Source organism: Macaca mulatta, chromosome 2 (assembly GCF_049350105.2).
Source record: "Macaca mulatta isolate MMU2019108-1 chromosome 2, T2T-MMU8v2.0, whole genome shotgun sequence".
NCBI lineage: Eukaryota > Metazoa > Chordata > Mammalia > Primates > Cercopithecidae > Macaca > Macaca mulatta.
The window spans coordinates 128,090,729-128,107,352 of NC_133407.1; the positions used below are offsets into that span (position 1 = coordinate 128,090,729).

At 42.9% G+C, this 16,624-nt stretch overlaps 1 protein-coding gene across 2 annotated transcripts in view; it reads right to left on the minus strand.

Moving 5' to 3' along the window:
* Positions 1-16,624, minus strand: part of ADAMTS9 (ADAM metallopeptidase with thrombospondin type 1 motif 9) — a 178,310-nt gene that overhangs the window by 20,856 nt on the left and 140,830 nt on the right. The window contains exons 31-38 of one of the 2 annotated variants that reach the window (XM_077994228.1): positions 15,779-15,949; positions 11,634-11,828; positions 6,753-6,885; positions 6,441-6,535; positions 6,235-6,329; positions 6,010-6,143; positions 4,157-4,248; positions 1,806-2,712 (exon numbers count right to left, since the gene is read on the minus strand). In XM_077994228.1, the coding sequence (XP_077850354.1) occupies positions 2,653-2,712; positions 4,157-4,248; positions 6,010-6,143; positions 6,235-6,329; positions 6,441-6,535; positions 6,753-6,885; positions 11,634-11,828; positions 15,779-15,949 (975 nt within the window). In that variant the 3' untranslated portion in view covers positions 1,806-2,652. Of the gene's footprint in view, positions 1-1,805; positions 2,713-4,156; positions 4,249-6,009; positions 6,144-6,234; positions 6,330-6,440; positions 6,536-6,752; positions 6,886-11,633; positions 11,829-15,778; positions 15,950-16,624 lie in introns of those variants that run through there. The other variant, XM_015130468.3, reaches the window with a different exon arrangement.

Consider the following 16,624-nt stretch of genomic DNA (forward strand, 5'->3'; position numbering starts at 1 on the left):
CAAATGCACTCCAGCATGGGCAACAGAGTATGGCTCTGTGTCAAAATTTTTATGACAATATGCTACAGAGGTTCGTGGTTCTTATGTGGTGGCATGGATGCCGTGCTCAGGTGTTCCTAATTGTAGCTGCACTGAAGCCTCCTCAGACACTGGGTTTTGTATGTTGCATTATTCAATTGGCCATTTTGTTTGTTTTCTTTTAGTTTATTTGAGACAGGGTCTCACTGTCACCCAGGCTGGAGTGCAGTGGTGTGATTTTGGCTCACTGCAACCTCTGCCTCCCGGGTTCAAGTGATTCTCATACCTCAGCCTTCCCAGTAGCTGGGACTATAGGTGTGCACCACCAGGCCTAGCTAATTTTTTCTTTGGTAAAGATGGAGTTTCACCATGTTGGCCAGGCTGGTCTTGACCTCAAGTGATCCACCTCCCTCAGCCTCCCAACGTGCTGGGATTACAGGCCTGAGCCACTAGGCCTGCCACCCCCTTCCCCCAAATTTTTTTTATCTTACTACAATTTCTGTCCCCAGGAGTGGGTCCACATAGTTCAAAGTGCCTAGGCCATCCTAGTGCCAAGAATGCCCCTCTTTTTTCCCTCAATTCTGCTTTCCACTCAGCCTGCCTGTCCCACCTGTACTGCAAGAGAAAGGAGACTTGATCTGCTTTGGCACTGAAGTTTTCGGGAGGTTCAGGTTGCTGATCCAGCTTCTTTCTGGACAATGCCCCCAGCCGACCTGGGTGTCCAGTGTCTGAACACGCTCAATATATACGTCTAATAGGTCCGTCTTCCCAGAGGGTTGAGGAACCCAGATGCAACAGATCATCGTCCTCATTTTCCTTCTGCCCTTTCCAGTTTAGGGATCTGCATTTCAGCAAATGTCCTAGCTGATTGTTAGCACTCTGAAAGTTGAGTTCCACCAGGGAAGACCTAATGTTCTTTTTGCCTCTGCTCTGGGACATCTTTGCCCTTAAGAGCCTTATCTTCAAGGTCTAAAGGGCACATGAGTTGTAAACACTACCTTCTGTTGCCTATTCTAAAGAAGAGTGATTAAGAGTTGTACGTTTACTAGATGGTCCCTAAAGGTTTGCAAAAGATGTGCTTAGACCAAAGGATAATCCTGTTTTCTGTTGTACAAGAGCAAATGTTGCAGAAATGTTGCCTGAAAACAGAATCAAAAGACACATCTACTATCATGGATATGAATTCAGACACACTTAGGATCAAATCCAGACTCTACTGAGCAGCAGCTGTGTAGGTTTGGGCAAATCCTCCCAATTTCTACTCCTCACCCTCTTCCTCTTTAGAAAGGAGGCATTTTCATAGAATACTCTGGTGATTTAAATGCTACATGGAGTAGACAATACTGAGTACAGTGACTAAAGCATAGATGCGTAATAAATGCTAGCTATTAATACCATCAACAATAACAGTGTCACATCTACTGTCAGGATAAAAAAATTCTGGTTATGTTTCAAGATGAGGGCTATCGGGGAACCCACTCTTATTAATAAATACATCCACAAAGCAATAGTGGTCACTGAGGTAGAAGAAACAAGTTCTCAAACACAACATCATTCTGCTTCGATTTCTGGGCAATCACTAGGTCAAAGGCTGAAGCATCCACTCTGAAGCAGCCTCCACAATTGCGCTTTCTACAAACCTTTTCCTGGAAAACTGATTGGAAAAACTCACATCTTGCATCAGTATAGCTGGTGTTAAATATACATGTCTAAGGAATTGAATTCTTAAAGTACCCAATATGGTTTGAAGAATGAGCTGGGAAAAAATAAATTAGCCTCTCACAAGCTTTGGGTTTTCCCATTTAGGAATTGCTTCATTGTCAGGATTTAGCAAAGCAATCAGTTCATTTGTCTGTGAATTATTAAAATAAATGAATGCAAATTACTTTTCATTTACTTAAGCTTCCCAAAGGATGTGCATAGAGAAACGAGAAAATCCTGAGACATTTGAAGAAAGCAGGACAGGGTCAATATATTAGCCACTAAAATGCAACAGATACCAATGGGGATTTTGAAGCCATCAATTGCCCTAAAAAACACTGCACTTCAAAAGTTTTCGATTCCTGGGTAATGGAAGAAAGTCTTTTCACCATTATGTCCTTTGTTTATTTTCTTTCTCCCCTGAGAGCTTCCTCTCCCTTCTCTAAAATGTTTAGCAACATTCTTCTAAAGCATGAGGCTGAAAAAACACTTCGTTAAAAGAATGTTCAGATGTGTTTGTCTTTGGACGTTCTCTGTAGTTGGGGGTAAATCCATCCTATGGAGACAGGGCTTGGGATTCTGAGTGCATCACGGAGTCCCAATCTTCAGACTTTTGAAGGTGCACAGGCAAAGTGAGAAACTCTTGACAGAGTTTAACAACAGATTTGTGCAGACCTCCCTCAAACCGAAGAGAAAACTGTGGCCAAGTTCTCCTGTCCAGAATCACTGAATTCATGGTTTGTCCCGCCTTCCAAGGGCAGACCAAATGCCTGCTTTGCAAAGACCAATGCCTGCTTTGCAAAATAAGCCGGAGCTGATTATGACAGCATGTTTCAAAAGACAAGCTAAAACTTGCCACGCCTCTCTCAGGCAAGAAAGTGTAGAACCGCAGAATGGGCAGAAAGATTGCTGCTGAGTGGCTCTGCTGAAAAGTCATCCAGCAGAAGATGATGAATTTGCACTTCTTGTCTGAACACTGCAAACTCTGTAGAACTGAAGTAGGGGTAACAGGTTGAGTCAATGACATCCGCAGAGCCCCAAACCTTGGTCCTGGAGGACTTCTAGAATATATTATTATCTCATGGGTCTTCGTTAACCTGTCATCCTCTCTAATAGGCTTTAAATTTCTCAAGGGATGAATGTTTATGAGTCTCCAGTAAAAAGGATTGTGCCTGGCACAAAGTGAGCACTCAAGAAAGGTCAGCTGATTTGTTGCTAAGACTATTCTAGAGCCACTTCTGAGTACTGTTCAGGAACCAAAGGAAACCCAGATAAGTCTTGAAAATTCTGAGATCTCCAGGTCCAACCTTTATTTATTTAAAAAAAAAATTGGTTTTGCCGGGCGCGGTGGCTCACGCCTGTAATCCCAGCACTTTGGGAGGCCGAGGCGGGCGGATCACAAGGTCAGGAGATCGAGACCACGGTGAAACCCCGTCTCTACTAAAAATACAAAAAATTAGCCGGGCGCGGTTGTGGGCGCCTGTAGTCCCAGCTACTCGGGAGGCTGAGGCAGGAGAATGGCGTGAACCCGGGAGGCGGAGCTTGCAGTGAGCCGAGATCGCGCCACTGCACTCCAGCCTGGGCGACAGAGCGAGACTCTGTCTCAAAAAAAAAAAAAAAAAAAAAAAAAAAAAAAAAAAAAAAAAATTGGTTTCATGCTTATTTTGAAAAATTTAGGAAATCCAGCAAAGTTAAACATAAAAAAACCCAAAAACTTACCAATATACCCAACTAATATTTTGAAAAAGTTCTTCCAAACTTTTTCTCTGTTTATACATTAAAAGAAAATACAGATGGGATCATAATGCATGTACTGTTTTGCATCTTGTGTTTTCTGTCTAATCCGTGTAAAGTGTTTTTCTATATCATGCAATATTCAGATTCATGAAGGCTGACAGTGGTGTGCTGGCACTCGCTTGAACTGACTTTTGAGAGTCAACTGTCTGCCTTCTTCCTAGCCCTCCATTTAGTGACATAATGTTGATGACATAATGTTGATGAAATCAATTATGGGGAGAGTATTTATACCATGGCAATTGACAAATGTTACAAAGCAGGACCTTTTTTTTTTTTTAGAAGAGTCAGTCATTAAATATTTACTAGCACTCTGCTGACTGTACAATATTCCTTTTATTAACCACAATAATTTGTTTAACCAAGCCCTCGCTACCCGACATCTAATTTGTTTCTAAGCTGACATGTTTTGTTGAATGCAGAAGTTAGGCATGTAGCTATGATCGTTTCCTTAGGGCCCACTTTCAGGAGCTGAATTACGAGATTAGACTCCAGAGCATTTGTGAGGGTCTTGATACATGTGGCCAAACTGCCCTCCAGAGCAACTGTTCTAATCACATTCCCAGGAACAGATGCAACTGAGGGTGTCCCCGGGAAAGTGGGAAGTAAATCCCTCGCAAGGGGGAAGGCACCAAGGACATACCTGTGGGCACTTGGCAGCGCTGTAGCAATCCCCGGCTGTGGCAAAAGGGACGGGATGTCCTTCGCTTGTCCTTGCAAATTGTAAGTCAGTGGCTGTGGGGTGGAGAAGGGGTTAAAGGCAGGGGAAGTTAAGAGTGGGAGAAAGGCAAGGAAGGAATGGGACATTAACAAGGAGACAGAAGGGAAGAAGAAGAATAAGAGGGAATGGGAGAGAAAGAAGCAATGTGAACTATTAGTGGGCAAATGGATCCAGATGCTCACTAGCTTTTTCCTCATTATATTTGTGGTTCTGGGAGCTTCATTCCCCGGGCTTCATCAGCCCTGAAGGTCTGTCTTCCCACAGTATGGAAGCCAAAAAGGGGGTTTCAAACGACTTTGGAATTGATTCCTACATAAATAAATATGTGAATCACCTCACTTAAATGTAGCGTAATTGGCTGGTTGAGAACCTCCTGTTATCCTGCGTCACGGGCTTCAGGCCAGGGGGAAATAAGCCAGAAAGAAAGCATTTCCAGCTACTTAGGAGTGATTCCCTGAGGTTTCCTCTGTCCTCCTGTGGCCTAGGCACTATTATTGCCAAAATGTGGAGCAATTAGAACCCCCATCTTGAAATTATTAATGGCAGTTTCTCAAGTTTGGGGCTAGCTTGTAATTTTTTATTTTTTAAACAGTCAATAAATACAAGGCCAACCCAAAGTGCATGTTGTTAACCCCTATTATAACTCCTGAGACGAGCTCTGCACATGAAAAGGGAGGAGTTAACCTAAGAATCCTGCAAAAGCTATCTGCCAGAGAGACTGGAGGCCAGAGGCAGGTTCCATCTTTCCGCCTTGTCTTTCGGGAATGGTCTTAATCTTTCTACAGTTCACCACACTTTGGTGAGAGGGAAATCCCAGTGCTCCATTGTGAAAGGAAAGCGGCCCTTGCCTGCTTCAGCATGTAGAACCCTTGGGTCTTAGCTGGGGTCTCTTCCTAAGTGGAGAAACTGCAAACCCTCTGCCTTTAGCCCTCATTAGTCTAGCTGAAGGAAATTTAAAGTATCTTGGTCCAAATCACGTTTAATCTATCTCAAGAGAAAAGCAATGCAATATTATGGGTATAATGTTAATGAGGAAAAATTAATTATTCATTATTTCTGTTTTTCCTTTATGCAAGGGAACATGTTGAGGTATTTTAGCTGTGCTTAACCACTTCTATGATTAATGTCCCCAACAGAGATGCAGTGTTGGCGAGAGTATGAAATCAGCCCCCACACAGGCTAGTTTAGAAAAGGTAATTCTGTGTTCCACTTTTCTTCTGCAAATTGACAACTGAATAAAATTAGTTTTATGTCCGTGTAAGCAGGTACCCTGTGCTGGTGAAAGCTGGGGTTGGGGGTGAATGTTGCCCATGAATTTCTTAGCTTTGGGGTTTTGTATCTGCTGTTTATTCTACCTTGAATACTTCTGCTACCACCTCTGCCTCCCCCACACTGACCTCTGTGCCTGGCTAACCTTAACTTGACCTTAGGGTCTCCATTTCAATATCATATTTTCTGGAATGCTGCCCTGACCTCCCACATTTCAATGGTGCTGCTTTCATGTGCTTTCATCTACTTCATTCATTCAATTCATTCATCACGAATTGGAGAGAGCACCTGCCTTGTGCGAACCACTTTCCAGGCACTGGGGATACAGCAGTGAACAAAAAAGACAAAACTCTGCCTGCAGGACTGTCCTCGCTGCACTGTAAGCCTCCAGTGTTCTTCCTCTCCATACCCTCAGCACCTCCCTGCTAGCCAATATGCAAGAAATGCTTGCTGTCTGAATGGAAAGAAGAACGCACACGTTCCCACAGGACACCTCACTAACTTACTTATTATCTGCATGCTGGTCAGGTCTATTCTGATTTTCTGAAAACTGGAAAACCCAGCCGCCGTGTAATCCTTCCGACATTGGCAATCATCACGCCGGCTCCCGTTATAGGGACATTCCGTTGGGTTGTGTAACCTAAATTATACAGAGAATGTTCTGGTAAGGATGGGAAAGCATTTCTAGGGATCTCCAGGCCTCTGGGATCTTCTGAGCCTGGCTCTCCTACCTGTGTCCATAAACCTCGGAGAAATTCTCTGAGTCTCCATGCACCAGTGTCACGTACTCTTTGGGGTGGTCAGAGTGCATCCCCGCACAGAATATCTGAAAGACCATAAATAACCCAGGAAGAGAGGCTCAGAAATGAGGTAATGAGAGCAGTGTTCACTTACTCTAAAAATATTCTTGAAATAATGACTGGTATCTGACATTCACCTTCAGAAGCTTTCCTCTAATCATCAGGAAATATTCACCATCTTCACTGGCACCTTTAAGTCTTTTTACTTCCTTGCAATTCTGGGGTAACTCACCTAGAAAACACAAATCACAAAAAATAGGGTGTGATGCTCCGAGATGTAAATTATCTGCCTATAGAATGAATGACATTGTTCACACTAAAACTTTTTAGCAAAGGGAATGATTTCTTTAAGAAAAAATTCATATTTCTAAAAAGGGCAGGCAATCAAATGAAAAATGATAATCCTGTTCTTCATGCTAAAGAAAGATAATTTCAGTTGGCCAACTTACAGTTATAGATATTGCGGCAGGTTTTTCGTTCTTCTGGCTTCAAATCAGTGTGGCATAAGTGGCTGGGTTGGTCCTCATTGGTTAAACATTGCACAGATCTCTGCATCACTCCAACACCACAAGACACTGAGCACTGTAAGACAAACGGGAGTCGGCGGTGTGGCTATGGAATGTGGGAGGCATAGGCTTCCGGTGGTGTGGAGCTCAGAGCCCTGATGTCATCCTGTACAGGGTGTCACTTCAGACTCTGTGCCACTGAATACAAAAAGCTGACATTTATTGTGCACTATGGGCCAGTCTCTGTGCTAAGCGTTACAGATTCATATTCATGCATTTATAAAAACATATATATGTATAAAACACTTATACGTATGTATAAAATTTGTGTAATTTTACACACACACACACACACATAATTTTTTCATTTAAGCTTCACTGTACCCCTATGAGATAGTATTACCATTATCTTATTTTTACAGGTGAGATTGGGGCTCAAATATTAAGGAATTTGTTCAAGGTCATACCCTAACTGCTTCCAACTCATCATACACTTTTCCCTGATCACTTTTCAATTCTTTCTTTTTCTTTTTCTTTTTTTGTTTTTTGATATGGAGTTTTGTTCTTCTTGCCCAGGTCAGAGTGCAATGGCATGATCTCGGCTCACTGCAACCTCCACCTCCCAGGTTCAAGCGATTCTCCTGTCTCAGCCTCCCTAGTAGCTGGGACTACAGGTGTGCACCATCTTGCCCAGCTACTTTTTGTATTTTATTAAAGCAGTGTGAAGAGGGAAATTTATAGCACTAAATGCCCAGGAGAGAAAGCAGGAAAGATCTAAAATTGACACCCAAACATCACAATTAAAAGAACTAGAGAAGCAATAGCAAACACATTCAAAAGCTAGCAGAAGGCAAGAAATAACTAAGATCAAAGCAGAACTGAAGGAGATAGAGACACAAAAAAACCCTTTAAAAAATCAATGAATCCAGGAGGTGGTATTTTGAAAAGATCAACAAAATTGATAGACTGCTAGCAAGACTAATAAAAAAAGAGAGAAGAATCAAATAGACACAATAAAAAAATGATATAGGGGATATCACCACCGATCCCAAAGAAATACAAACTACCATCAGAGAATACTGTAAACACTTCTATGCAAATAAACTAGAAAATCTAGAAGAAATGGATAAATTCCTGGACACATACACCCTCCCAAGAACCAGGAAGAAGCTAAATCACTTAATACACCAATAACAGGCTCTGAAATTGAGACAATTAATAGCCTACCAAACAAAAAAAGTCCAGGACCAGATGGATTCATGGCTGAATTGTACCAGAGGTACAAAGAGGAGCTGGGACCATTACTTCTGAAACTATTCCAATCAATGGAGAAAGAGGGAATCCACCCTAACTCATTTTATGAGGCCAGCATCATCCTGATATCAAAGCCTGGCAGAGACACAACAAAAAAGATAATTTTAGACCAACATCCCTGATGAACCTCGATGCAAAAATCCTCAATAAAATACTGGCAAACCAAATCCAGCAGCACATCAAAAAGCTTATCCACCACGATCAAGTTGGTTTCATCCCTGGGATGCAAGGCTGGTTCAACATATACAAATCAATAAACATAATCCATCAGATAAACACAGCCAAAGACAAAGACCACATGATTATCTCAATACATGCGGAAAAGGCCTTCAACAAAATTCAACAGTCCTTCATGCTAAAAACTCTCAATAAACTAGGTATTGATGGGACATATCTCAGTAAGAGCTATTTATGACAAACCCACAGCCAATATCATACTGAATGAGCAAAAACTGGAGGCATTCCCTTTGAAAACTGGCATAAGACTGGGATGCCCTCTCTTACCACTCCTATTCAACATAGTGTTGGAAGTTCTGGCCAGGACAATCAGGCAGGAGAAAGAAATAAAGGGTATTCGATTAGGAAAAGAGGAAGTCAAATTGTCCCTGTTTGCAGATGACATGATTGTATGTCTCACCCTAAAATCTCTTTAAGCTGATAAGCAACTTCAGTGAAGTCTCAGGATACAAAATCAATGTGCAAAAATCACAAGCATTCCTATATACCAATAACAGACAAACAGAGAGCCAAATCATGAGTGAACTCCCATTCACAATTGCTTCAAAGAGAATAAAATACCTAGGAATCCAACTTACAAGGGATGTAAAGGACCTCTTCAAGGATAACTACAAACCACTGCTCAACGAAATAAAAGAGGACACAAACAAACGGAAGAACATTCCATGCTCATGAATAGGAAGAATCAATATCGTGAAAATGGCCATACTGCTCAAGGCAATTTTTAGGTTCAATGCCATCCCCATCAAGCTACCAATGACTTTCTTGACAGAATTGGAAAAAACTACTTTAAAGTTCACATGGAACCAAAAAAGAGCCCGCATTGCCAAGACAATCCTAAGCAAAAAGAATAAAGCTGGAGGCATCACGCTACCTGACTTCAAACTGTACTACAAGCCTACAGTAACCAAAACAACATGGTACTGGTACCAAAACAGAGATATAGAGCAATGGAACAGAACAGAGCCCTCAGAAATAATACTACACATCTACACCCATCTGATCTTTGACAAACCTGACAAAAACAAGAAATAGGGAAGGAGTCCCTATTTAATAAATGGTGCTGGGAAAACTGGCTAGCCATATGTACAAAGCTGAAACTGGATCCCTTCCTTACACCTTATACAAAAATTAATTCAAGATGGATTAAAGACTTAAATGTCAAACCTAAAACCATAAAAGCCCTAGAAGAAAACCTAGGCAATACCATTCGGGACATAGGCATGGGCAAGGACTTCATGACTAAAACACCAAAAGCAATGGCAACAAAAGTCAAAATTGACAAATGGGATCTAATTAAACTAAAGAGCTTCTGCACAGCAAAAGAAACTACCATCAGAGTGAACAGGCAACCTACAGAATGGGAGAAAATTTTTTCAATCTACCCATCTGACAAAGGGCTAATATCCAGAATCTACAAAGAACTCAAACAAATTCACAAGAAATAAACAACCCCAAAAGTTGGTGAAGGATAGGAACAGACACTTCTCAAAAGAAGACATTTATGCAGCCAACAGACACATGAAAAAATGCTCATCATCACGAGCCATCAGAGAAATGCAAAATCAAAACCACAATGAGATACCATCTCACACCAGCTAGAATGGCGATCACTAAGAAGTCAGGAAACAACAGGTGCTGGAGAGAATGTGGAGAAATAGGAACAGTTTTACACTGTTGGTGGGACTATAAACTAGTTCAACCATTGTGGAAGATTGTGTGGTGATTCCTCAAGGATCTAGAACTAGAAATACCATTTGACCCAGCCATTCCATTACTGGGTATATACTCAAAGGATTATAAATCACGCTGCTATAAAGACACATGCACACGTATGTTTATTGCGGCACCATTCACAATAGCAAAGACTTGGAACCAACTCAAATGTCCATCAATGATAGACCAGATTAAGAAAATGTGGCGCATTTACACCATGGAATACTATGTAGCCATGAAAAAGGATGAGTTCATGTCCTTTGTAGGGACATGGATGAAGCTAGAAACCATCATTCTGAGCAAACTATCGCAAGGACAGAAAACCAAACATCAAATGTTCTCACTCATAGGTGGGAACTGAACAATGAGAACACTTGGATACAGGGTGGGGAACATCACACACTGGGGCCTATCGTGGGCTGGGGGGAGGTGGGAGGGATAGCATTAGGAGATATACCTAATGTAAATGATGAGTTAATGGGTGCAGCACACCAACATGGCACATGTATACATATGTAACAAACCTGCACGCTGTACACATGTACCCTAGAACTTAAAGTATAATAATAATTTTAAAAATTGTGTATTTTAAGTAGAGACAGGATTTCACCATGATGGCCAGGCTGGTCTCGATCTGCTGATCTCATGGTCCACCCACCTCGGCCTCTCGAAGTGCTGGGATTACAGGTGTGAGCTATCGTGGCTGGCTGCCTGACCAGTTTTCCAGACTAAGAGCTGCCTGGTGCAGAGCCAGGGGGGCTGTGACAGTCTTCCAGGGCAGTCCCAATTTAAAATATTCTGCCTTGTTGTACCCCAATGCAATGAAGTATTTCTTACACAGAAGCACTAGAACATACAGACTTCTTAACAACATAAGCAACAATAACTACTCCTTCCGTAACTCTTATGAGTATCAGATTTAAATGCTTTTTTAAAAAAAAAATTTGCAGTAAAATATACACAAAATATTTGCCATTATAACCTAAGTGCTTTATATATACAGGTCTATTGGAAGTGCTGGGGACCAGAAGTATTTTGCATTTCAGATTTTTTTTTTTTCAGATTTTGGAATATTTGCAGTATTACTAGTTGGATATCCCTAATCTGAACATCTGAAACTCAAGATGCTCCAAGGAGCATTTCATTACAGTGTCATATTGGCACTAAAACACGTTTGGATTTTCTAGCATTTTGGATTTCTGGACTAGGGATGCTCAACCTGTGTAAACTCATTTCATCTTCACAACTACCAGTTTTGCAGATGAGAAAACTGAGACACAAAAGTTTTGCAACTTGCCCAAGGTTGTTCACCTGGGAAGTGGCAGAACCAGGGTTCAGATCCAGACTGTCTGGCTTCAGAGCCCATGTTCTAAGCACCAAGCCACCTTGGTAAACAGAAAGAAGTCCCTTTGATCTCTGTCAGCCCATTTCAAGTTGCTAACTCCAGGGTCTCTCCCGGAAGTAGAGTTACTAAGGAGAGTGGGTTAGGCAGGACATGTTTAATACGGGGTTGAGATCCAAGGGTTTTCAGATTTGAGCGCTCAGTCTTCTACTTACACTTCCCCAGTTGCCAACTCTCCAGGTGGCCGAGACAGGGCACTCCCTCAGGTAACAGGGGTGAACACTGGGGGGCTGCGTGCCCGGGCAGTTGACAGTGGTTTGGTAGCTGTATTCATAATTCTCCTTCCCGGTGTAAATCTCGCTGCATGAGACAAGCCTTTGTTTGTAGCCTTTTCCACAGGTCACTGAGCACTGCAAAGACAGGGGTTGAGAGGAGAGGTTCGAGCAGTTCCTGGGGCAGCCCACAATAGGCCCCTGACCTCCACACCGAGCGCTGACCGTGTGACTATGCTGCAGAAAGCTCCCACTTCATTAGCTTATTTATTCATTTCAAGCGGCAGGCCCTGAGCACACAGGAGACAGGCAACCCTACAGGGTGCCTCGGGGATCTGGTGCTTCCACTGGCATCTTCTCAGCCTCCACTGCAGGTGGGGATCCCTCAAGCCCCTTCTGGAGGTTTTGAGGGGAGGAGGAGGGGGAGGTGCTCCAGCTGTCATTCATTTGGTTTGCATCTTCAGCCCAACTGCACAGGTTGGCAAACTGCTCTTTTCTAAATCTATGATGACCACCAAATTGGGAGGGAAGAGGAGACAGCAGCTGACCCGTGAGTTGGCATTTTGAGTGTGAAATCCAAGCACTGAGCCAAAGGGGACTCTGGGACTGTTTTCCTTCCCTCCTTGGTGCTGTTTGCTTTCCTACTTGCTCTCCATTTAATTTCCTTCTCCCCTCTCTCTCCTTGGCTATAGATTTTTTTTTTCTTTTTTGAGATTGCATCTTACTCTGTTGTCCAGGCTGGAGTGCAGTGACATGATCTCTGCTCACTGCAACCTCTGCCTCCCAGGTTCAAGTGATTCTCATGCCTCAGCCTCCCAAGTAGTTGGGATTACAGGTGCGCGCCACCACACCCGGCTAGGCTATAGATGTTGACTGGCATGTTACCTTTCTGCTTTTCTACCTCTTGCTCTATATCATGCCCTCATCTGTACTCTTCTATCCTAACTCGATGGCATTTAAACATACTCAATCAATACAGAAATGGAGAAGAAATACACATTGTTATAGTGTCCCAACATTCAACCTCCTTAGTTAAATTTTTTTTATTGTTTTCTATTTAAAAAATAAAACTAAGTTACAATTAATTTAGTTTTGATGATATTTGATGATATTTTTAGACAACGGCATCAAATAACTGGTCATCTTTTGTAAACGTGCTTCATAAACTTGGGGTAGAGCGCCGGTATTCTCTAGACTTAAGGTTCTTGGGTGAGGGTGGGATAAACACCCCAAAACAGTATACTACATGTGGTGTGTTATGCTTTTTCTGGGGTAAGGGACCACAGCTTTCATCAATTCTCAAGGGCAGTTAGAAGCCACAGTGTCTGCTCTGCCCTAATGTCTCCTCCTGCTTTTAGTCACATGGCTTTCTTCTCCTGCAACTTTTCCAGGGAAAAGGCTCTCCTTGAAGAAATCCCAGAGGCAGGAGAGAACAAGTCCGGCTAGAGGCATGCAGAGCATCCCTGGGCCTTCCCTTCCAGTTGGCTCGAGACATAGAAATGCTCTGTGTACATTTCTTCCTTCTTTGGCTGCTGCTGTTCAAATGTTTGAAGGCCAAGTTGACACCAGGCCAGGAAAGTGTAAGGCCAGCCCGGGGTGTTTCATGCAGATGGCTAACAAACTCTGTCCAAGCTGTGGGTAATCTTAGTGTCTAACCCAGTGCTTGCATGCATTGACATCAGTCCATACTAACTTAAACAAAGTTGTGTGTTTGAGAGAGGCAAGGAATGAGACTCTTGACCCCTACAAACCAGGAGCAAAAGCAGTCCCCTAGCTATTTACGTGGAGGGGGAGCCCAGTGGGTGACAGGCATTTGCTGATGAAACTGAGCCCCAAATATGGTCAGGCTAAATGTAGAGGCCTCCACATCTCTGTAAAGAAGCTGGCAAGAAGAGATGCTCTCAGCCAGCTGATATCAGCATTGTGAAAATGTTGACTGCTGCTGGTTTCCTCAAACCATTTCAGAGAGAAGCTCATACTGTAGACTCTGCATGTCTTCATGTATGTGCTTGGTTCCACATGAGCATGTATTACTTTTCTAAATTGAAAATAACAGCAAAGCAAAACAGTAAGAGTGTGAGCTCCCTGCATGAGCTGTACACTTCAGTCCCCACTAGAAAATGCATGTGTCAATCAGGACTGACAGAGCTCTTCTTTGCGAGTCTAGCTCGGGCCTCCTCCAATTCAGGTGGAGCAGAGCTCAGAGAAAAACATACAAAGAGGCCTCCAGGTAATAGAGGTCCCAGAGAGAAGGTATGTCTTCTTTTCTAGAGAGAAAGCTGGTGCCAGTCCCTTTCGGCCCCTCTCCCCTCGTTGCAGGCTTCTTTCCCTATGGTCCTTGTATCTGTACTAAATACTGTTTCCAGCCCTCTAGTTGTTGCCCATAAATTTTCAGACTTTTCAATTCATGATACACCTGCGAATTTACAGAAATGTGGAAGGCTTCCTTTTTTCTTTTCAATCTTCTCCCTGTCTCATCTTTTGGGGGTTACGGTTATATTAAAGCTATAGGAGTAATTTGACTCAAGTCTTAGAAAGAGATCAAAACTCTTTCAGCATATCAAAAGTACTACACAGGAGATAAGATTAAGAGGTCAGTCTTGGCCAGGTGAAAGGTGAGATCCCCCTGCGTTGGGATCTGGATGGGTTGGAACCTATGCCTCAAACCCAATGTCAAGAACTATTCTGAACACTCATTTGGATTCCACATGTTCCTGGCTGGCCAAGAGCAAATCAATTTCCTAAAGGTCAGAACCATGTCTCCTCTTCACTCTCTAAGGGCATACGGTACTATTCAGGGCATACCAAGAAGATGCAAGGTTGGGGTCAAGCAGGGTTTCCCAGCCTCAGCACCACTGACATTTGGGCCAGATAATTCTGTATTGTGAGGGCTGCGCTGTGCACTATCGGATGTTTAGCCCTATCCCTGGCCTTCACCTTCCAACCCTGGCCAGTAGGGTCCCCTTTCCCCAGTTGTCACAACCAAACTGTCTCCAGACACTGCCAAATGCCCCCTCGAAGGACAAAATTTACAGGAATAAAGGATAGGAAGAGATAATTAGAAAAGACTTTGGGATCAGCTTTAGTGCAGGAAGCAATTCAACACTCAACACACACATCATCTAAATGCAAATATTCATCTCATTAACATGTGAAATTGCTGCCCTGTCAAACTTTGAAGAGACCCAGTGGCAGCAATCATATTACCTAACAATTTTCAGTACCTTTACTGTGAGTCCAGATGCCTCCCTTTCAAAGCTCTAAATACTTTTGTGCAAATGACAACTGGTTTGAACGCTATAGATCTCTCATATAGACATGAACATATTATGATGTTTGAAAATAATATAATCATGCTATAATTACTATTGGTTTGTTACCAGTAAAAAGGATCTAGATAAGCATTGTGTGCAGGAGGATATATGAAAAAAATGGTACTTGAGATACTTTGGATATTATAGAAAATTATTTTGTTCCTCTGAAGCTGTTTGTTAAACAGGCAAAACACATCTGGTTCATGAAAGGGTTTGTTTGCCCCTTACAACATTTTAAAACCAAAAATTTGAGCCCCCATTTTCAAGTTAGGAAATCTCACATACTAGTCCAGATTTTTAGCCTCTTTTGAGAAATCAGGTCTGGTAACGCTAGACCACATTTCTGCATGGCCACAGCTGGAGTGAAAGAGATTCTGCTTCCTTCACACAGCATATGCTAGTTTGTCACAGTCACCACCTCTCCCTTTTGTATCCCTGGCACTACAATATTTTCTTATACTTAACTGTCTTCAGGCACCTCAAAGCATCCTATGAGTTTGCAGCCCCTGCAATAATTTCTTCTTTATGCCAATAGGACATCAAGGTAAATCACAGAATGTGACCTGAAGGGACTCAGAGACCATCTCATACATCTCTCCCACTTTGCATACAAGGAATTCCAGTTTGGGAAGGCTGAGGACTTGTCAGAAAACACACAGTTCACAGTGGCAGATCGGGCAGGTAGCCTCAAGTCTCCCACATTCCTGCACTCATCCCTCTGCTGCTCTTAGGCCATGGCTGAGCCGACCACAGTTACAGTCCCCAGGACGGTACCTCTGACCATTCTCCTGTGATCCAGACATACTCGCAGGGTTGCAAACTACAGCTTTCGTGGTCTGCCGGCCGCTTGCTCACGTCACAGCGTGCACCATGCACCTCATTTTTGCTGTCATCCACACACACCACCTTGCGGTACCTGGAGCCTTCACCGCAGGTTTTGGTGCACTGTTAAAGACAAACAAAAGGGAAGAATAAACCATAGTTATTTATATCCTATGACTGTAATTATGTGTTTACCTGTCTATATAGCCTTTAAGATCATAAGAGCCCTGAGGGCAGGGATTGCCAGAGAACTCCTCTTTTTTTTTTTTTTTTTTGTTGAGATGAAGTCTCGCTCTGTCACCCAGGCTGGAGTGCAGTGTCGCGATCTCGGCTCACCGCAAGCTCTGCCTCCCGGGTTCACGCCATTCTCTTGCCTCATCCTCCCGAGTAGCTGGGACTACAGGTGCCCACCACCATGCCAGGCTAATTTTTTTATATTTTTAGTAGAAACGGGGTTTCACCGTGTTAGCCAGGATGGTCTCAATCTCCTGACCTCGTGATCTGCCTGCCTCGGCCTCCCAAAGTGCTGGGATTACAAGCGTGAGCCACCGCGCCTGGCCGAGAACTCTTCATTTTACTCCAGTTACCTAACAACTCTGTTCCTGGCATTCACCACCGGGCTGTCTAAATGAAGGAACAAAATTATAAATGAGTCAATCTCAGTTTAGAAAGGACCTTAAATCCTATTTACTTGGAACCCCTACTCACAAGTGACTTGCTTTAACACTTATGGCCAAATGTTTACCAAACTGGTGTCTAAATACCTCCAGGGTCAGGGACATCAGTACCTGCCCAGGT